Below are 23,790 nucleotides of genomic sequence, written 5' to 3'. Positions count from 1 at the left end.
AACTGGCTGCCACAGCATGCAGCAACAGACGTTTTATGTTGATTTCTGTGTGAATCCATTGCTTGTCAGAAAGTGTTTTGTTGGAAAGAATATTCAGCCCTGAAAGAGTTAAATCGACACAGTGCACAAAGCACACTCTCCACCACTATACTCATAAATTAACAATAATACACAATAAACCAATCCTCCAGCTCCCAGACGTGTTGTCACCCTTCCACCCAGCTCAGCTCGCCGTCTGGGAGCTCCCATAGTCCTTTTATATCTCCTGACCCGGAAGTGTTCTCCTTCCCCAGTCCATGTGCCTCTCAATCACTTCCGGATCAGGTACAAGTTCTTTTCTTCTCCCCGAAAGTATGTTATTCCTCCTGTCCACAAGTGCTTCCGGGGCGTAGGGAAAATATTCATTATTCCTCCCTGCAGCATCCCCTAGTGGCCCCCACGGCATCCAGCAGGGCTGCGTATAAAAACTACATTGTCCATGTTGCCCTGCTGGTCTTCTGGGGACCTTTATACTGCAAGGAGGGCTCCACCTGGTGGCTTGGGGGTATTGGCCGGGATAAACAGCTGGCCATCCACCACAACATTTTTTGTGCATGCCCATGTCGCTCAAACACAGAAACATATGTTGGTATACAAGTATAACAAAACAAGTGCACTTTTATTCTAGACTATAAGTGAAGAAAAAATAAAGCAAGTTACAGTAGGCGGTTGATACGACAGCTTGCGTGGTGCAATGCTAAGATCGTCTGATTTCCGATCCATGCTATATAAAATCATCACATTCAAATATTAACAATTCCCACACACCCTTCCTACATTTACGAAATGTGTACTTGTTGCAGTGTACACACCTCTCTGTGCTATGGTTCCTATTACACTGAATGAGCACCTGACACTGTACTTTCTTCCCTCTATAAATAACTTTCGAGCTATAGCGCGTCTCCAAATAAATAACATTCGAGCTATAGCGCGTCACCAAATAAATCACATTTGAGCTATAGCGCATCTTTATGTGAAAACAGCAGTGTCAGATGGGGAGGGGGGGATCATGAACGTGACTGAGAGAATGGAAGTGAATTTAAAAAAAAAAAGCTAACCTTTACAATTATCATCCATTTACACTGGCTCTTACAGACTGACTGAAATCAAATGTATGTTTTTATGTTTTTAAATGTCTGAAGCCAGACCGTTCTCGCCAAGATAGGCTCCAGCCCTCCACAGACCTAAGTGGGTTTAACATGCTATTTATTTTGTATATCACAAAAGTACAATGTGATGGTTAAGGTAAATACATAAATACATACTGAATCCTAAAGTGCAACACAGTTCTTCACTGCTTCATCACACCATCAACTACTCACCTAATGTTTTCAAAATATTATTGAGTTATGGAAGTTGTATAATTAAAGCTTTCTCCAAGAAAGAAGTTGTTAACTGGAACTGCTGACTCCACTCAGCAAAACATCGCCCCCCACCCCCACCCAAGTAACCTATAATTTCAAAAAAGATAGAAAAAGTATGCTGCACACAAAAGGATCTTGTGCTGATTGTCACATTGTGAAAGTTAGGGGTGATGCTAACACCTGGAAAGGTACAAAAACATCCACAAACATGAATTTGGAGGTTGTGTAAACACTGAACAGTAACTGAGCTGACATTCCATATTTACAAATAAATAAAAAAAAAGAACTGTTAGAAGATTTGGACACGAATAAAGTCTATTCACTTGCCAAAAAATTTGGCTTTTATTAGCAGTATCACAGTCAAACGTGAAGATATGGTTAATAGAACACTATTAAAAATGAGTATTACTCTACCTTGTTTTATTGCTTAAGTATTCCTTTAATAAATTACAAAACTTAAAGTAAAATTAAAATAAATTACTACTTAATTTTTATTTTGATAGGTGTATCCTTAAATAGTGTTAAGGTTTTAACAATTTATTTTATAATACTCATGCAACAGAAAAAAGAAGAAAAAAAATGGAAAGCTTCCATGAATTAAAAATATAATACTGACACAAAAATGTCAACAACATGGAAAGAATACAAGTAAGAAGGTGGGTTAACTAAACCCTTGATATTGTTTAAGTGATCCCATTTCCTGGAAATATAGTTTTCCTGACAACCTAAATACCAGTGATTGGGTTGGTAGCCTTTCATCAATCAGTCTGTCTTCTATAAATGATTTGTAAAATCGTTCAACCTACTTACATGTTCCACTGAGCATAAGGACCTAAACTAGTTTGCATCATCTTTTTTTATTTAATTGCATTAGGTTGCTTCTTCAAGTACTCTTACTATAACAGATCTATCAGCAACTAAGTAAGCCATATTTTGCAACATGGCAATTTATCTACAAAAGCCAGCCTTCTGACAGCATCATTTGTCTAAATGTCATTTTGGCCCATATCTTCAGTACTGCAGACTACAGGGGTTCAAAATTGCTCTCTATCTTAACAAGGGTAGATATGGAGGAGGTGAAAAAAGCAACATATGTTCAACCATTCTGGTCACTTCCTGACTCTAATCACCAATTAAAGATGACTGAAGTAGTAGCTTTTATATCTGTCACAAGATGGAGATTTATGATGGTCACTGGTGAATTACCACACTGCTAAAATTACCTGAAAACACAGTGTTGTTTTTTTAAGAGGCAAAACATTTTACATGGTGCATTAAGTCACGACAATTGCTGACAGCATTTACCTCTTCATATACAAACTGAGAAAAATATACACATTGAGATTATTCCCAGTTTCCCTAGAAAAACTGGTACATTTACAATCAAAGTGTACATTACCAAATTACGAGTTACAGCACATTAAACAATAAAAATAGATAATAGTGAGGTTAATTAGATTTCTTTGTTTATTTTCTCACTAAATAAAATAGTATGACATACAATTAGTGCTATCACACTGAATATGCTCAGAACTGCAAATGTTTACTTCTACTATAATACTAAATTACATTTTCAGTGTATAACATCTGCACTTGTACACAGGGTTTATTTTGACTGTACGACTAATTTAGGACACATTACCACAAGGCAACAGGAGTACACACATTCTTATACTGCTTTAAAAGAAAATAGCATGAGTAAAAAATAAATATTATATGTGCATGTTAAGTGTTGGTCCCAAGAGTCTGCTTGTTTTAGGAAGGCCCTACAGAATATGACTATTGTTTTTGGAATGTATCATATCTTGTGAACAAATATGTTCAGTAACCTAATTTCTTCTGCTTTTATTTCATTTGACAAATAGACAAGTAATGCATTTTACTAATTCCTTCATGACCCTAAGAAATGTTAACTATGTAGTGACTGCACTTTCTGATTGCATAGTAGCTACTATAAATTGGGTGCATCTCCTTAAACAGTTTTAAACATCATAGCTAAATGAGTATCATAGATTAAAAAAGGCAACTATGTTTTAAAGTTGTTAACATGACTTTTGTAAATAAACAAGGAATTATAAAGATGGTTATTTAAAAATAAACCTAATTTGATCCAGTACTTTATTACAGAAAAAGTAAAATGTAAAAAAAAAACGATTAATTCATGGTTTACATGACTGTTCTAGTTAAGAAAGAAAATGCATTAAAGTGGATGCTGGCTGGAGAACATCTTGAACATAGTTGAATATTATACCAATAAAAATGTTAAACAGCAAAGTGATACTAAAACATCTTTCCTTCCACTTCAAACTTGAGTACCTAGGTAATTAAGTGCTGGGGCTATGGCACTGAACACAAGGAAAGAGCCAACTCTAAATTGCGTACCAGTGTTCCAAAGTACATCTCAATAATATATAAAAACATCTAAAAGAATCTTCCCTTCAATGATGTTATGTTACAGTAGGAAAAGTACCTTTCAGTTAACGTCTCTGAAAAGAAACAGAAGTTAGCGATACACAGAATACACTATAGCTTTATATGTGCAAGGCATTCAGTAATTCAACTTAAAAACTTTCATTGATCACAGTTATCTTATTTAAAATTGTCCAAAATGTTTCCAAGGCAACATTCAACCTGCAAGCATTGCAGTGTAACTCAAGCCTCATTAGGCCACATGTTTTGGGAGTGCACCAAAATTAACATAATTTTGGACAGAAATCTTTATAAATACTTATCAGACAGTCTAGGTGTCACACTCACTCATAAACCATTAACAGCAGTGTTTGGTGTACTCCCAGATGGGCTTAAAGTGGAGAAGAACAGTCAGTCATTGTCCAACCCGCTATATCCTAACACAGGGTCACGGGGGTCTGCTGGAGCCAATCCCAGCCAACACAGGGTGCAAGGCAGGAACAAACCCCAGGCAGGGTGCGAGCCCACCACAGGGCACACACACACACACCACTAGGGACAATTTAGGATCGCCAATGCACCTAACTTGCACGTCTGGACTGTGGGAGGAAACCCACGCAGACATGGGGAGAACATGCAAACTCCACACAATTAGCATAAAGACTCATCCTGCTTAACTGGAAGAATCCCAACTCACCATTTGTAAATCAGTGGAAAACTGACGTTCTATATTATTATAAATTGGAAAAAATCAAATTGACACATGGAGGATCTCTGTAACAATTAAAAAAAAATTAGAAAAAGCATTCATTTAGGGGGGAAAAGGATGTTGTCCCTTTTTATTTTTAATTTATTAATTTGTTTGTTTATTCGTTCCCTATGCTCAATGGTCTCCTCTGTTTTCTCTCGGTTTGGGCTTGAATTCTTACTTTGTTAGGTTTTGCAAATTTTATTTGCCTGGTAGTATACTATGTTACTTTCTTGGAATAAAATTATTAAATACAAGTAAAATACAGATGCATTCCTTGTATTGCTTACTGTCTATGTAGTTTTTCTCTTGTTTTGTGTACACAATTGAATGCAACTGGATATAATAAATGCTATAATTTTTCAGTTACCATTTTGGATTTTAAAGTGTCCAAAATAATTTGTTTTGCTTATATACGTTTCTGTCACACAGGTCCAAACTGGTCTTGTGTTGGTGTATTACTCTGCTGTTAATATGAGCATATCCCGTTACTAAGAACAAAAGAAGAACAGCAAACTCTTATCTATTTTTTGTTGACTAAAGATGTATCAGGAGCATAGATTAACTCATGACTTTCAACACCATGGAAACTAAATTTTGCTTCAGTGAATTACCTACAATGGGCTGAAAAGTTCAAACAAGAGAATAATTAAGACACCCTTCCACTTCCACTATTGCTATCAATAGTGAATGTGCTTGTGACATGTACATTTTGACATGTATCTATGAAAAATCTTTCCAAATTAATAATATGTGTAGGAAATACTTCTCTAAGTGGTTAATATATAACTATGGTAACCTTTTCATATCAAAAATAGAAAATAATTAAACCATAATTCTGACTTTAAGTGCCACACATAATGATGGTAATATTTAATTACGGTTTGTCTGATGGTAAAAATATTATATATTCAGGGGTAATGTAGTCCACCATAACACTGTACTTCAAAGCAGGCCAACACCATTTGGAACTATTGCTTAACTTAAGACATTTTCACGCTCATATTCTGTTTCCTTTGTTCTGAATCAGGTGATATTTCATTACGTTGTTTAAATTTCTAGTTAATTCAGTTATGTTCCATACTACAGACAAACAGAAGAATCAACAAATGCTCCTCAAGTCTTGCACTTCTTTCGTTTGGCAGAAAAAATTTTTTTTCAAAAAACATGACAGTTGTGCTTGCGTATTGCCACATTTTCCATAATTGTTATCAGGCAGACTTGAAAATTATCCAGTAAAGGACATATTTAAAATAGTCGAGTATACAACAGAAGACAAGCTCTGCTGAATGCATCTACTGAGGCTCATCACTTAATTTTTTTTAACTGTATGCTGCTAAATATTAACTCTCTAGTATTCACTATATGAATATACTCAATATATATATGTAATATGTAACTTCAATTTAGTTTATCTCAAACCACATGTCTACTGCTTTTATAGGGTGGTCCAGATCTAATTATGCAATTTTCATTACGCTATAACTTAAGTTTATTACATAGGAAATCACCCGAAAAACCCTGATAATCGAGAAGTGTGCAAACTGAAGACATGAAGAACTGTCTTTGCGCCGAACAGGAATCGTCCCCACATAAATGAAAGTCACCCAGACAATCTGGATCTGCATAATTAGATCTAGACAACCCTGTACATATCTGTTAATAATGTTTATTTTGGAATGTATGATTAACACTGACTAACATGTCACAGTGTGTGCATTGAAAGAATGCTCAACCTGCAAACATCACTTTAGTGGTTTAAGATTAGGACATTTGAGTGTCAGTCTCAGAAGATATCGCTAATCTTTTCTGGACACCTCCGTAGGTAAATGTATCCCTTTTGTCTAAACATGGTCAACTGCTGTCCAATCACACGCGCAAGTGGGTCTGATACTGAATCAGGTAGCGTTCTAATTGATTAATTGAGCAAGTTGTTTTATGTGAATTGTGTTAATTTTATACCTGTGTGAGTGCTTTTTTTATTTACCTTTTGTTTTAATGTTCCATGTTAATTCTTAGCTCTTTATACTATAAATGAGATTTCACAGTTACCGCAGACCCTCAGCTTGACTATCACAACATGCATAATTTCACACATAAATTTCCTGTATTTAAATCGATCAATAACCACACAAAGACCAACCTTTCCAAAGGGGATTGGAATGGTTATTATGGTCCGCACTAGAGTGCGATTGGGGTGTTCATATCTTCCTAAACAAACCTGATCTCTTTCCCCTGTGGTGAGCTTGTCCTTTTCGGATAGAGCTGCCCATTTTCACCACTTCCTTTTGGCGTCACTTGTCCCACTCCTATAGTCAGTGTTTTGCTGGTAAATGCAGCAATGGTCACTACCACACTGGCCTTGTTTAGTGATTCTAGCTGGTTTGGTCAGGTGTTTGATTTTCCAATGTGCATATTGTTATTTTCATTCATCCAATGCATGACATGCAAATTTATTAGTAATTAGCACTACATCTATAAACCACATTCATGTGGCTCAAGTGGGTGCAAGAAAGTCTCTATCACACTGCTGTTGCCAGAGTTTAATTTCGGACAACAGAACAGGCTGAGAAGAACAACTGGCTTATTTTTAGACCCTTATTTGGTATTTTTATAATCATTTTTACTTTTTTGACAATTCTACATGTTTTGCCTATAACTTTTTCTTCCTAACCCTAGCAACCAAACAGACACACAGGTACAAGGCACTTGTCATTTTATTAAGATAGATATACTGATTTTTGTCAATTTGGCATTTACTCTCTGTTGGACGTATTCAGTGTTAACATTTGCAGTCCACCATCTATTGGATTGTATTTTCTAATGCATAGTAATAAAATGCATTGTATTTTTCATTCCAGCAGATGGCACATCACAAATATTAGCACTGCTTTTATGAATCCTATACCAAATGGCATATAACAGAAACGCAGCAATTAGACAGATACACAGACACACACAGACACTTGGGAAAGGTGCTATAAAAATAAAAATTATTATTATTATTATGATGAATTAAGGTGGATAGAGAGAAAGTACTTGTTTCTTGATACACTTCTGACGAATAATTTGTTGGCTAAAAATACTTAATGCTAGTGTGTCTGAGAAGGAATGGGCATTGTTTATAATGCTTATCAGTTTTGCCTTCATTCACCGGCAAGGTAAATTCCTTATGCAATTCTTCAACCAACTCTTCTCTAAATAGAAAATACCCTGATAGTATGCTATAATTGTTTGAAAAAATATCAAAACTATAGTGTTACCATGTATTTATTTTATATATACTGCATTACTAACACCTTCATCTTCTGTATTTAATTTCTAAAACACATTTGTGTTTATAGCCAGATAAATACAATAATTGTCTTGTTACACCTTTAAGTATGACGATCCATCTATGTAACTAACAGACTGGAAGAAGGACAGGAAATTATAGGCCTAATATATAATATAATTGTGAATTTCTCCTTGGGATTAATAAAGTATCTATCTATCTAATACAATATATATATATAGACTTATATATGTACTTTATGTGCATGGCTACATTTCCAGTTCTGTGATGAGGCCTGCATATAAGACAAAAGATATTGCCAAATCTACAGTATGGAAAACAAAAAACACTTTATATATCTGCTATGCTGTTTTTTCATTGAATAACAAGAAATTATTTTGCTTTTTATTTTAAAACTGTTATTATAATTGTACTCACACTCATGGATGCACAAGACTTTTTTTTTTTACAAATTAAGCCAAAAGATAATCCAATGCATTTTGTTTCAACATGAGGTTTCAAATACATTTTAAAATTAGCTTTATTTTTTTACTTGTTATAGGATTACTCCATAGTTTTATGCAAATTAATCCATATTTTTTTATAAAAACAACACTTTGCATAATCAGTTAATAGCTTGTTACATTAAATAAGTTTACATGTTGTATACTAAATAAATACAGTTATCCCTCCTCGATCACAGGGGTTGCATTCCAGAACCCCCCGCGATAGGTGAAAATCCGCAAACTAGAAACCATATGTTTGTATAGTTATTTTTATATATTTTAAGCCCTTATAAACTCTCCCACACTGTTTATGAATATTCCTCACACAGTTATACAGCATAAACCCTTTGTATTCTCTTAGATATTAGGTAAGATTCATTGAAATTATGTATGTAAACACACTGTTTAATATGCAGTAAAACCTAAATATTATTTTAAAGATATCAATCGTCTCCGATATCACATATGTTACAGATATTACGATAGACAGGCCACCAGCAATAAATACATACAATGCAAAAAAAATTGTATACAGTAAATGTGTGTACAGTGACACTAAACATACGTACATGTACTAAGTACTGTAAGTAGAAAATTAATTATGGTTACTCAACAACAATGACACAACGACTTGTCCGATAACGATGAGTTTAATTTTACTGCACAACAAAGGAGAGCGTTACAGCCCTTCTAAAGGAGCCTCTGTTATAATACATTTTTCTTTAATATTTATGTCACTATATCTGAACAATACTGTTATGAGTTTCATTCACATGTGCATGCTAAGTTTGGCACACAGGGGCTCAGCAGTTAGAATTGCCAACCAAGCATTGGATTAGACAAATCGGATTCCAAAAAGTTGGGACACTAAACAAATTGTGAATAAAAACTGAATGCAATGATGTGGAGATGGCAAATGTCAATATTTTATTTGTAATAGAGCGTAGATGACAGATCAAGCGTTTAATCCGAGTAAATGTATCATTTTAAAGGAAAAATATGTTGATTCAAAATTTCACGGTGTCAACAAATCCCAAAAAGTTGGGACAAGTAGCAATAAGAGGCTGGAAAAAGTAAATTTGAGCATAACGAAGAGCTGGAAGACCAATAAACACTAATTAGGTCAATTGGCAACATGATTGGGTATAAAAGAGCTTCTCAGAGTGGCAGTGTCTCTCAGAAGCCAAGATGGGTAGAGGATCACCAATTCCCACAATGTTGCGCAGAAAGATAGTGGAGCAATATCAGAAAGGTGTTACCCAGCGAAAAATTGCAAAGACTTTGCATCTATCATCATCAACTGTGCATAACATCATCCGAAGATTCAGAGAATCTGGAACAATCTCTGTGCGTAAGGGTCAAGGCCGTAAAACCATACTGGATGCCCGTGATCTCCGGGCCCTTAACCGACACTGCACCACAAACAGGAAAGCTACTGTAAAGGAAATCACAGAATGGGCTCAGGAATACTTCCAGAAACCATTGTCAGTGAACACAATCCACCGTGCCATCCGCGTTGCCAGCTGAAACTCTACAGTGCAAAGAAGAAGCCATTTCTAAGCAAGATCCACAAGCTCAGGCGTTGTCACTGGGCCAGGGATCATTTAAAATGGAGTGTGGCAAAATGGAAGACTGTTCTGTGGTCAGACGAGTCACGATTCAAAGTTCTTTTTGGAAATCTGGGGCGCCATGTCATCCGGACCAAAGAGGACAAGGACAACCCAAGTTGTTATCAGCGCTCAGTTCAGAAGCCTGCATCTCTGATGGTATGGGGTTGCATGAGTGCGTGTGGCATGGGCAGCTTGCATGTCTGGAAAGGCACCATCAATGCAGAAAAATATATTCAGGTTCTAGAACAACATATGCTCCCATCCAGGCGTCATCTCTTTCAGGGAAGACCCTGCATTTTTCAACAAGATAATGCCAGACCACATTCTGCATCAATCACAACATCATGGCTGCGTAGGAGAAGGATCCGGGTACTGAAATGGCCAGTCTGCAGTCCAGATCTTTCACCTATAGAGAACATTTGGCGCATCATAAAGAGGAAGGTGCGACAAAGAAGGCCCAAGACGATTGAACAGTTAGAGGCCTGTATTAGACAAGAATGGGAGAGCATTCCTATTTCTAAACTTGAGAAACTGGTCTCCTCGGTCCCCAGACGTCTGTTGAGTGTTGTAAGAAGAAGGGGAGATGCCACACAGTGGTGAAAATGGCCTTGTCTCAACTTTTTTGGGATTTGTTGACACCATGAAATTCTGAATCAACATATTTTTCCCTTAAAATGATACATTTTCTCAGTTTAAACTTTTGTTCCGTGATTTATGTTCTATTCTGAATAAAATATTAGAAGTTGGCACCTCCACATCATTGCATTCAGTTTTTATTCACGATTTGTATAGTGTCCCAACTTTTTGGAAGGAGGGATATCGCCTTTTCTGTCATATTACTATATTGTTTAGTTACTTAATGTGCTACAATTTCAAAAGAACATATTTCCAAGAGAGCTAATGCCTCTTAAGGAAACAGCCTCTTCAAGCAACTGTGTAGCATTGCCGTTGTTCTTCTTCCGGTGGTCTTCAATCCAAATCCCTAAAGCAGATTCCATCCGAACTACTGCCTTATTACGTCCACTTACAACTCATTTTGCGCCCTGGTTAAAAGGACACTGCGGCCATAGATCTTATATTCATTTCCTCCTTTTTAAATAAAAAGAATCGTGGACTCATTGATGCCGTAATGGCGTCCTACTGTGGTGTAGCTTTTCCCTTCCTTCAACATATCCAAAACTTTTACCTTTTCGGCAGTCGTTAGCATCTTCCGTTGGTTCTTGGGCACGGCCCCTGAAGCAGTAGCAGGAGCAGATCGTTTTAGAGCCATAATGAAGGGCTTGACTACACACAAAGATAAACACAAAAGAGCACAAAAGTTAACTCTTTACACAGCGAAACAAGTTGATGCTGAATGAGCGAGACAAGACTTCCTGGTTATCGCCACAGAATCGAATTCGGCGCTCCGTCACTGAGCCAGTCAGCACACAGGAACTTAACTGCGTGCTCTGATTGGTTAGCTTCTCAGCCATCCGCCAAGAGCATCCCTTGTATGAAATCAACTGGGAAAACCAACTGAGGAAGCAAATACCGTACAGTAAGTAAAAAGACCCATTGTCCGCAGAACCCGTGAAACAGCGAAAATATATATTTATATATTTAGATATGCTTACATATAAAATCCGCGATAGAGTGAAGCCGCGAAAGTCGAAGCGCGATATAGCGAGGGATTACTGTAATTTAATCTAGAAATGCCTCTTAAATCTCTCTTTTTAAACAAGCAATACTCTCCAGAGTTCACCCATATATCTAAATCAGCAACCCTGAGAGGCAGACATCTGCCATTGTCCTTATCTTCTAAATAAAAAATCTAGATAGTTAGTACTTGGTCAATTATGACATCATCATGAAGTAAGCTTAAAACTATGAAGGTCATGCCTGTGGAGCCTGTTAACAAATTTAGCTAAATTTAAGACGTGTATTGTATCTTGAATGGTCACAGAAAATGGCGGCTATCACATCACAAACTACACATGAGAAGTGACCATTTGATCCCAATGTCTTGTTAACTGATTAGAGAGTCTGACCATAGAGCAAATTTCAGTCTACTATTAATCTGTTGTAACAGATAGGGGCAGTATCGCCCCCTTGAACCCTCCGATCAAACATCAACACCAAATAAAAGTCCAAATGTTGACTTTATTTATACACAACAGTGCACAAAGCACCCTCTCCTCCACAATACTCATTAATTCACTAATCACAATAACAATAAACAATCCTCTACTACCAGACGCATTGCCCTCCTACCACCCAGCTCAGCTCGCCGTCTGGGAGCTCCAACCATCCTTTTATAGTCCCTGACCCAGAAGTGTTTCAATCCCCAGTCCATGTGATCTTCTATCACTTCCGGGTCAGACCAAAAGTCCTTTTCTTCACCCCAGAAGAATGTCATTCCCCTTGTCCATGTGACTTGGACGTATTTCCGAGGCGTAGGGTAAATAAACACTGTTCCTCCCTGCAGCGTCTCCTAGAGGCCCCCATGGTATCCAGCAGGGCTGTGTATAAAAACTCCAATGTCCATGATGCCCTGCTAGTCTTCAGGGGACCTTGATACAGCAGGGAGGGCTCTACCTGGCGGCTTGGGGGTATTGGCTGGGAAGAATGGCCGGCCATACACCACACTGTTTAAACTATGAAATCCTGTCCTCACAGGTGGCACAGTGGTAGTGCTGCTGCTTTGCAGTAAGGAAACTGTGGAAGATTGTGGGTTTGCTTCCCGGTTCCTCCCTGTGTGGATAGCGCTTTTAGTACTGAGAAAAGCGCTATATAAATGTAATGAATTATTATTTAGATGTGTCGGCTTTGTTATACAAATGTAATAATTTTTAGCAAAAATCTTCACACTCAGTCCCAGGTGGCCTTGGGCACAAACAAGAATCTGCATTTATTAGTTGCACTATTTAATTAAGTACAAACAAATGTCCAAGGTATGTGGTTAAAACTATAAACATATGACATTGATACATGTTGTCTATCATCTTAAAGGCCTTCTTCCTATCCTGCTATTCACAGAATAAAACCAAACTTTTGTGAGACTCACTCTTTATCTTAACAGAAACTGTTTACATGGCTTCAAGGCATTATCTATTCTCATCAATAAATGAGAGCTAACAGGTAAAGGAAAAACACAAAACAAGGACCTATAAAACTTCTGCATTACATGAAAAACTTAGCTGATGTGCTTTGCATATATAATAATTACTAGTGCTAGGTAAGGACACTATTTCCTCAGAGGAGAAAGGAAGAAGGCATCACAGTCATATACTCAACAATAAGGTAACAGGCATACTTACATTTGTGCAAAGATAAAGAAAAAGCTGGACAATAATGGTGTTCCTAAACAAGTATACATTAAAGTTGCTGGTATTGCTATTGGAATAGGATCTGCAGTCTGTTTGTTAAATGTCAATATATATAAAATGAGTCTAGTTCCAGTCTGAAATGAGTATGCATTTTCCTGGTGAAGATGTCAGAATGCACAGTGTTGAATATTATAGAAAAGCTCACAAATGGTTTGCCAGCACTATGTGATTATCAGGAAACTAGCTGCACAAACCACTCCTGTAGTAGAGCAGTGAGCAAATATAAAAGCAACCAAAGAGATACCTGTCACAAACAGAATGAGTTTCACAAACATGTCTGAAATTCTTTTGCATTGGTAATTTTCTTGTAGAAGACATTATTTTTATATTATCATTATTCTGATGATGTCTCTTCTATACCATTTTATACCGAGTTATTCTTGTTTCTTCTGCCATTTCACCACAACAGCCTTCCACAGTGGTGGTATATTGTTGTTCATTCACTAACTCATTCATTCATTCATTCAGTTCTAGTCATATGGTTTTCTTCAATGTGAGTGGGATGTCACTGTTGTTATATTACATGGCAGCACACTCACACCAATGTGCATTTTTATCACTTTATTTAGAACTTGACTTCAACTTAAAGTTTTCACATTGTGTTTTGATGTTGTTTCCTTCATGCATCTCTCATATATTTAACTTGTCCAGATATAAGGCTATTTTTTGGTTATCCCTCATTTTCTAATTAATAATAAATAATTTTCTGGGATTTTCTTGTTCACATCTTGGCGCAACAATAAATTACTTCACTCTTGTATCTAGCACCTTCATTAAAATAATAGGCCTGTTGTAGTGAAGTTAGAATTTTACCTTTCAATAGATCTGAAAGCCTCATAAGTTTTGATGATTTGAAGTAACTTAAACACACTCTGTGAATGAAGGAGAGTGATCTATTTGTAGAAGACACAATACTATATTCAGACACAATGGATAGAACTTATTTTTTAGTTCACTGACCCCATCCTATCCATATGCTTAGAGTTGCCAAATATCAGTTGAAATTAAATCTTAAAATATTCTTAAAAACAGCCCAAAAGTAGCCTAATTGCAATGGACAGTAGCATCATGCCATTTGTATCAGTATATAATAATCAAATACAGAGGTGCTTTGGGTAGGGGGTTTGTGGTGACGTTCTCTGTCCTAATCAAAGGCTGTTCCTATACAATATACTTCCATTCGCAACAACAATTCTCGTATATCTTAAAATCACACAAAGAATGCCTCAATAGGCCTTAACATTCCCTATTTCTTGTCTACGAAGACAAGAAAAGACTCACAAAAAATGGAAGAAATTTTGGGAAGGGCAATTCAGAAAGAGACCCCCCCCCCATTCCATGTAAGTTGGGCATGTAATGCATGTCAAAAAATGGGGCAGTAATAATATAATACATTTTATTTATATAGCACGTTTCTCATACTAAAGATAAATACAACACAGAGTGGTAATGTGTTGCATGCTGATTTGTGCAATCCATCTTTTTAACTCACTTTTCCAGGACAGGGTTGTAGGTAGCTGGAGCCTATCCCAGCAATCACAGGGTAGAAGATAGATACAATACCGGAACATGGAATCAGTCCATTGTATGGTGAAAACACACACACTCAAAATAGGGCCAACTTAAACAATGCCAACTCAACTAATTTGTACATCTTTGGACTGTAGGAGGAAACTCACACAAATACAGAGAGAACACAGAAACTCCACACAGGAATGTGAACCCTGTTCTCCTTGTTGCAAAGCACCACGACTACTACTGCGCCACCCTTTATTCAGCACAAGCAAGTACAAATTTTACTGGAGTCTATACAGAGGATAATAACTGACCCTGTAAGTATAAAAACATAACATCTTGCTTACTGCTTGCCTTTACTCCAATATCAACCGTCATACAAAATCAGCTACTTAAAATTACAATGTACAAAAAGTTCTTAAAATTCTACTTATTTTAACATGATGCTGTTTTTATTTCTCAATTGAAACTAAAGTTTTTGTGCAGACTTTTTCCATTTCCAGACTCTGCAGTATCTTTTTGAATGGCTCACTTGCTGACCAGCACTAACTAATACATAATTTTTCCTTCTTTTTCTATTCCTTATTGTTTCCCTCCTTTGAGGGTTAATTGTGCCATTGAGAAATTTGAAATACTTTTGTTTTATTTCATGTTTATGTCTATTGACTTTAACCTGCAAATGAACTGCCATGCTTCGCTGCTTGTTACACTGAATAAGACTTAGACAACCGTGACCTGCCTGATTATATCCAGGACCCAAACCCTGAGCGCCAAATTCAGGGAGTGTTTGCAGCTTTACAATGGATTTCTTTTTCTTTTGCAATTTTAGCCCTAAAACATATAATGTTATAAGAACTAAGCTTACCACATCCGTCACCAATGTTATTTTCACTTATAAAAACAGCTCACAATACTGCTTAATTTTTCTAAAGAAGAACAAAAAATCCAATACCCTAAAGCCTATTTTTCCTCACAAAAAATGATCAGAAATAGCCCAACTGTGCAGGAAAACCACAGACCTGGCAAACTTGCATATATCTTCCTTACTTGCCATGCTGTGCCATTACCTTACTCAAACCTGTACTCAATCTTGTTTTTTGCTGAGTATGAACTTTTTCATTTGCTAGTTTTATATTGTTGTGGTGCTGTTTTTTTCTCCTCCATAGCATTTTTTTTCTTACTAATACCTATGAACTCATTTGTAACACAAGATTTATTTCTGTGAAGAACTGTTTCATTGGGATTATTTAAGTAATACAAAATGCATCATATAATAGTACTGGGAGCACTTTCTCGTCAAAGCCTGAGCAAAACTCAAAGGGCAATTCCCTGTTGGTACAGTCAAAACCGCCAAGTAGAGAATCAGTGCTTGAGGCAGTCCTTGTTTTGATTGTCGTCACATTTGTTGGACCTTGGAGAGGTGACCTATAATCATTTTTTTGTTTGAACCGATCTCTCTTAAAATGTATTATTTATATTTTAGGCAGCTGAGATAAATATTCTGCTTACTCATAGTCAAACCTAAATTACAGAGAGGCCTTTCTAAATACCAGAACTAAAGACATTTTTAATCTAAAGTCAAAAACTAAAAAAACTAACAAAATAAACATACTAAATAAATATAGGTTAATTCTGAGATCATGTTATTATACACCACATTGAAATAGCAGCCCTTACTTTTTCTCAGCTTCTCAAAATGGTACCCCAGAGTCTACCACAACTGTACAAAGAAGCACATAATGGCTATGGTTCATCAAATACTGTATAACATAAGAAACACATGACATGTACTGTAAGATGTGAAAAGGTAACATTAAAGTTATTTAACTAAATAATGCTATAATACACTTGTGTTTCCCTTTGGCATGTCAGATTTTGACAAACTCCTACAATACTTGTTTTTCAACTGGAGTAGATCAGAGGCTAGGATGTGTAGAATGATGCTGTGATCAGCTACACCAATAGAGTGCAATGACAAAGATTACAAACACCAGGATCTGCACCATACACTTACCCACTTTCATATGTAAGTAAGTGGCATGGGTCACCCACTGGCGCTAAACTGTATGATGTGTCCATATAACAATTATATAGGATGAAAATTGTGCAGCATACTGTATTTTCCAATATGGAGTTATACTGTAAATACTGCTGTTTCACTGATCCAACAAAGTCTTCACGTTTTCCCCAAAGACATGGTTGCTATTTTGAAAGTACAAACTGGCAACTATGTGACTGTTAGTGCAAGAATGTGTGTCATCCAGCAGGCTATTGAAAGCAAAATCAGATAACAGTAATAATTATTTATTTATCAAAAGACAAGGTTCCGATTAAAGCTGTGCACAACAAGGGTTTAAAAAAATGACCAAATGTCCAGAGTAAGAGATACATCATCCTTTCTTGAAATTAAGTTTCCAAGGTTGCATTGCATTTACTTTATTCCAAATGTCGGACATAAACAGAAATGGAATTAAAACAAGTTTTGCTTTATGTAACCACAACTAATCTATACCATTGAAGCCTGCCTGAGCATAATACAGTAGTTCATTATATTGATGAAAAGTTTACATTGAAAAGCAGATGTTTTCAAATAGTATACTTTCCCCAAGAATGGAGAGCAACTGTGCAAGGACCAAGAGTCACACTGGATGCCTGGCCAGCAAGTCTGCATGATTACAATTAATGGGCGAATAGAAGAACATCGTTGCTCTCAATGACTGAACCAGACTCTAGTACTTTGGCTATACGGAAAACTTAATGATTAGTGAGTATCCTATCACATTTATGCTAACTGTAAACACTGTGGACTCCATGGTGGGTATGATGTTGCAATATTGCCATACATTACATAGCTAAAAGATAATTGTCTGAAAATGAGCGGATACTGTGTAAGCATACAGTGAACTTGAAAAGCATTTTGATAGTGATGTTATTTTTTGATTTCTTGGTATGATATGTGTATTCTGTCAGATTATATAAATGACACAATGGTAGCAGAATCCTGAGCTTGCCATATATTGTTACATTTAATGCTTTTATTCACCTGTACAAAAGAACTCACTGGTTATGTTTACATTAACTTCTAAGCCTTACATGAATGTGATTACAGATTTTATTATCTGCTATGATTTTAAATACACTTGTAATTTAATTTTTTCTACAAGGTAGAACCTTATATTAGTATTAACAATAGAAATATTAGTAATCTACTGTACTTACTGTATTACAAAAACAGTGACAAATTTTTAAGGAGTGTGGTTTATTTTAACTGTTAAATATTAAAAATATATCATTTTAAACACTGAACCTTCCATTTTCAACTACTCTAGCATTTAACAATTTCACATAAATAATTCTTTAAGTGGTCCCCTGCTAAACGGAGGTTCTACTGTACTGCATCTGTACAGAATAAAGTAAATAAAAGTATATGCAGTTGGCAGCACAAAAAAATCATTATAGTGTTATTAATTGAAATTAATATGCAAATATAATAGCAAAGGCAATAATACAGTAGTCAATAATGACTTTAGTGGTAATTGTGCACCCCTACAAATACCATTTACAAATATTTAATCTACCAGTATCACTTTGGAGGTGCAGATTGCTGGTGTCTATTCCATCAGCATGGCACACCAGTTGGATTCAGGGCAAATGCACATACCCTTAAATCACCCATACTGAGCAGCACCCAAGTACATGGAAATAAAAACAAGTACAAATTGGAACAACATGCAAACGCTAGCTTCTGGAGCGCTAACATAGTAACACTAACAACTTCACCACTGAGCTGCCCATATTATAACATGTAACCTTACATATGATCATTTTTCATGTTCATACATATGCAGAAAATGAAGAATATCCACCTACTTACTTTTTTTTCTCACTTTTACCATTACAAGGTTATGGAACAAACATTGCCTAATCTGGTATCATAAGGCTCAAGAAAGAGGCCAGCTTTGTACAAGAAAACAACATTGTCACAGGAAGCACTCATTTATATATAAACTCACATATATAAAAACTTTATTAAATCATTAGAGCAACTGAGATGAGAACAGGGCATGTTTTTAAACATCTCCTCAACTATCTCCACTTAAAAGCGTATCCCAGTTCTTATTTAGGCTTTGTCACATCTGCTCAAAACTTGCCCAACTAAAATGTAACTGTTTTAGTTTTTGAATATGCACTCAGCAAAAAAAAAATTATAAATAATTAAAAACACTACCTCATCTATCATACTTTTCTTCTTGAGATGTTGAAGAAAACCCAGAGTACATGAAGAAATGGAAAATGGAAAGAATGTACAAACACCACAGAGAGAGGGGCTGAGGTAGAATATATCTGACGATATGTGAAAGAACCAACAACTGCACAACTAGGTTCAGCCATCATCATATAACAAAGAACTAAATATACCTGTACCAGTAGTGTTAGTATGGGCACAAGGGACAGCTCTGTATGAACTAGTTACAGCTGTAGTATAGTCAAAAATGTTGCTTACCAAGGTCACTGGCTTATTCCAGAATGTTATCATAAGGGAAGTCTATGATTAACTGAGATTAGCATGTACTGTATCATGTATGTGTGTGTGATTTATAGGACAACTTTTAAGACTAAAGATTTTTAAAAATGACAAAGAAGGGTTAAGGAATAACAACCCTACCTGGGTTTTCTTAATAAAGATTTTACAAAGATATTAGGAAATTAGCCATTACAGAAGGAACACAAAGTTGCAGTCACATGATTAAAAGAAAGACATTGATGAAAGGGGTGACTTGTTTTTTATGTAAATGAGGAATATACAACAGGCCAACTATCTCTTAGTAACCTCCAGAAAGATTTGATATGGCAAGTAACTCACCCTAGCTCCACTCCAGTGAAAAAAAAAACCAGAATATTATGAATATATAACATTCAAAAAAAGACTGGAAAACGGCATCTGCCAAACCCAGACTTGCCCATCTGACTGCCAAACACAGAAGTGTGATTCATCACTCCATAGAACACGTTTCCACCACTCCATTGGACTTGGTGATGTGAGGCTTGCATCCAGCTGCTCGGCCATGGAAACCCATTCCATGAAGCTCCCACGACACAGTTTTTGTACTTTCATTAATGCCAGTGAAAGTTTGGAACTCTTCCGCTATGGAATCATCAGAGCACTGGTGACTTTTACTCACCATGCACCTTAGCAATCGTTGACCCCGCTCTTTACGTGGTCTTCCACTTCGTGCCTGTTGTTCCCAAATGCTTCCACTTTCCAATAATACCACTTACAGTTGACAGTGGAATATCCAACAGGGATGAAATTTCACAAACCGTCTTATTGCACTGGGGATATCCTGTCACAGTACCACGCTTGAAGTCACTGAACTGTTCAGAATGACCCATTTTGTTTAATAAATATTTGTAAATGGAGACTGCATGGCTAGGTGCTTTATTTTTTACAGTAATCCCTCCTCAATCGCAGGGGTTGCGTTCCAGAACCCCCTGCGATAGGTGAAAATCCGCGAAGTAGAAACCATATGTTTGTATGGTTATTTTTATATATTTTAAGCCCTTAGAAACTCTCCCACACTGTTTTTAAATATTCTACGCACAGTTATACAGTAAACCCTTGTTTATCACAGTTAATTAGCTCCAGAAAGATAAATTAATTTCCACAAAGTAGGATTTTATTTATAAATCTAATATTTTCGCAGTTAGAGCATAGAAAACCTGTTTACAACCTTCTAAATATGTTTTTTAACATTATTAGAGCCCTCTAGACATGAAATAACACCCTTTAGTCAAAAGTTTAAACTGTGCTCCATGACAAGACAGAGATGACAGTTCTTTCTCACAATTAAAAGAATGCAAACATATCTTCTTCTTCAAAGTGCGTGTCAGGAGCAGAGAATGTCAGAGAGAGATAGAAAAGTAAACAATCAAAAATCAATAGGGCTGTTGGGCTTTTATGCATGCGAAGCACCACAATAAAGTGGAACCAATGAAGGGAGGCAGTCCTTTCAGCATTTTTTTGAGGAGCGTCGTATCTTCTAAGCAAACAGCCACTGTGCAAACAGCCCCTCTGCTCATACCTCCTCCGTCAGGCGCAGACAATGTCAGAGAGCGTGAGAGAGACAGAGAAAAGCAAACAATCAAAAATCAATACGGGCTGTTAGAGCGGGAAGCATATCGTATATCATTGAGGAGTTTAATTTAACCCGTAATACGTGCTCTGATTGGGTAGCTTCTCAGCCATCGGCCAATAGCGTCCCTTGTATGAAATCAACTGGGCAAACAAACTGAGGAAGCATATACCATAAATTAAAGGACTCATTGTCCGCAGAAATCCGCGAACCAGCGAAAAATCTGTGATATATATTTAGATATGCTTACATTTAAACTCTGCGATGGAGTGAAGCCGCGAAAGTCAAAGCGCGATATAACGAGGGATCACTGTACACCTGTGACAATGGGTCTGATTGAAATACCTAAATTCGATAATTAAAAGGGTTGTCCCAATACTTTTGTCCATATAAGTATATGGTACTTGTAATTAATGTATGGTATACTTGGATTACAAATTAAACTAAGCTTTACAGAAGCAAATTGAATTAAACTGAAGAAAATAACTTATCAGGCATGATACATCCCACTTCCTGCTGATGCATGACTCCAGGAAAACTAGAATATGACAAAAACTCCATAAGGCAATGTAACAATACTGCCAGGCATCAGCAGTGCAGGTAGTAGTGGCATAATAATGTTATGTGTGTGTGTTTTAGGCTCTTTTAGTGAAATGCAGCAATAGAGTTTGTACACTGCTACATTACATTTTATCTTGTATTATCTATTCAGGACTGCAAGTTAACATTTTGCAATAATTTCTCTCCATAATAAAAAAGAAATGTAGCATCACTATAGATATTACTATTCTGCTAGCAGCATGATTTAACATAATAGTATTCTTCAATCATAAATAAGAATGTGATAGGTGTTCTTTTAGTATTTAGTCTCTTGTTTAAAATGTATAATTATGGTTAATAAAATGTTTACCATGGTAAATATTGTCAACATGTGTTTTGAGAGGCTATCAGTAGTTTGAAATCTGCATTTGATACATAAAGATGTAAAATGACTTCATGAATTGGCTTATAATAAACTGAATAAACAGTTATGGGAATTCAAAAAACTATATTTTAATAAAAAAGACACAAAAAGAAAGCTTCTGTTGAAAGCAACCAACTCAGTCAAATACTGGTGTTCACATAGGTTTTCAATATCAAGTCTAGGCTTAAAAAAATTCAGCATAACCTGAGTAACTGGTGCAAAATAATTACAGTGATGAGAATTTAAGGTAGTAACTTGTATGTAGGAGAGGTTTTCATTGCAAAGAAAACTGTAGCAAAAAACTGAAAAAGAGAATCTTGGAATTCATGATGTGATGAAACTGTCAGGTAATGATTAAAAAAAATTAGCAATTTAGAAATAAAAAGAACACTTCCATAAGATATATAGATTAACTATATACTGTATTATACTGTATGCAGCCTGTGAAATACTTTAAACCTTCTATAATCTACATCTTCTTTCTTTTTATATTTTAAATCTGTGGTATATTATCTCATTTCCTGTTTCAAATTCAGGAACTTATGACTCATTAAATGGAGATAGAGATGCAGTGTATAAAAAAACATGGATCAAATTAATGCAACTGTTGAAAGTAAAATAAAACTTAACACCAATATTTTAACTTCATCAGTTATAATGATAAAATTACAGAAGGAATGCACATGATCATGCTATTAAAATAAAACTGTAACGGAACTTACCGCATTTATTATGCCTCTAAGAGCTTGAAATCCATCTTTGACAGGGAATACTTGATCTTTAGTGTCAGCTACTTGTGCAAGCTATGTATGAAAGGTAAAAAGTATATCCATTCTGTTATTAACTAAGCAAACCTTAATATTGCCATAAAAATACAGGTAATGCTAAAATATTCTTTCAAATAATTTAAGCTCATAGGATTCTTACTTTATATACATAAATGTGTAAAACGTAAATCATTGGAATAATGTTTATTTACTTTAAGGCTGTTCACTGAATATACCACCACAAAGTACTTTACAGAACAAACAAGATTACAATTTAGAATTCAATGTACAAAATGAGAAGCACAATAAAAACTATATAGCAGACACACACAGTACAACATTGACAGATAACAGTTACTGAGAGAATGTACAACTGCCAAATTTTAAACATAAATTATGAAAACCAGGCCAGCAAGTTGACCATACCGTCAACTGTTTATGCCTAACCAGGTGAACCCATGAAAAGGATATTTCTTCTTTTTTGGCAGTAAATACTTAGAACTGTGTAGAGATTTTCAAGCAATAGAATCATTAATACAGGTAGTCACATTTTTCATGGAAGATGTTATCCATGAATTACATTCAAGTGGAAGAGTGTTGCCAACATAGGACTAGACATAAAAAATGTATCAATACACAGTGCAAACAGCTGACAAGATAAGTGATATACCCTGTATACTACTTGGAAGACATTTTTCTGCTTTTTTCATCAATGTAGTAAAATATTTTTTTATATTTCGCTTTAAGAAAGTATGTATAATTCATTCCTAGGCCAAAATAAAAGTGGTTAACAAAAGTACTATTAATTTTGTCAGCCCAGTTTAAATATTTATTATGAAAAAATGTTATTTTTTCCAAAATGCACAATGGCTTTTGAGTACCACACAACATGAACTGTGTTTAGTCATATTTGTGTATGCAATCTAATGGAATTTACAAAATAAATAATGTAAATTTTCAGGATCATAAGCACAGACAGTATGGAAACAAAAATAACTACTATATTTTTGTGTTTAAAATTTTCTTCTGAATAAGGAGGTTCAAAAATCAAAGTCGCCTGGGCAGCCAGTAAAGAATCTTAATTATAAGTATTCC

General features: G+C 35.8%; 1 protein-coding gene across 1 annotated transcript in view; it reads right to left on the bottom strand.

The window, feature by feature from the left end:
- The window catches only part of antxr2a (ANTXR cell adhesion molecule 2a), a 263,978-nt gene that overhangs the window by 186,625 nt on the left and 53,563 nt on the right, over positions 1–23,790 (bottom strand). Inside the window, exon 7 of the mRNA XM_039758535.1 lies at positions 22,651–22,731. Within this exon, the coding sequence (XP_039614469.1) occupies positions 22,651–22,731 (81 nt within the window). The remainder of the gene's footprint in view (positions 1–22,650; positions 22,732–23,790) is intronic.

The sequence above is a fragment of the Polypterus senegalus genome, chromosome 7 (assembly GCF_016835505.1).
Source record: "Polypterus senegalus isolate Bchr_013 chromosome 7, ASM1683550v1, whole genome shotgun sequence".
In the NCBI taxonomy this organism is placed as follows: domain Eukaryota; kingdom Metazoa; phylum Chordata; class Cladistia; order Polypteriformes; family Polypteridae; genus Polypterus; species Polypterus senegalus.
This window is presented reverse-complemented; position numbering and strand designations above follow the sequence as displayed.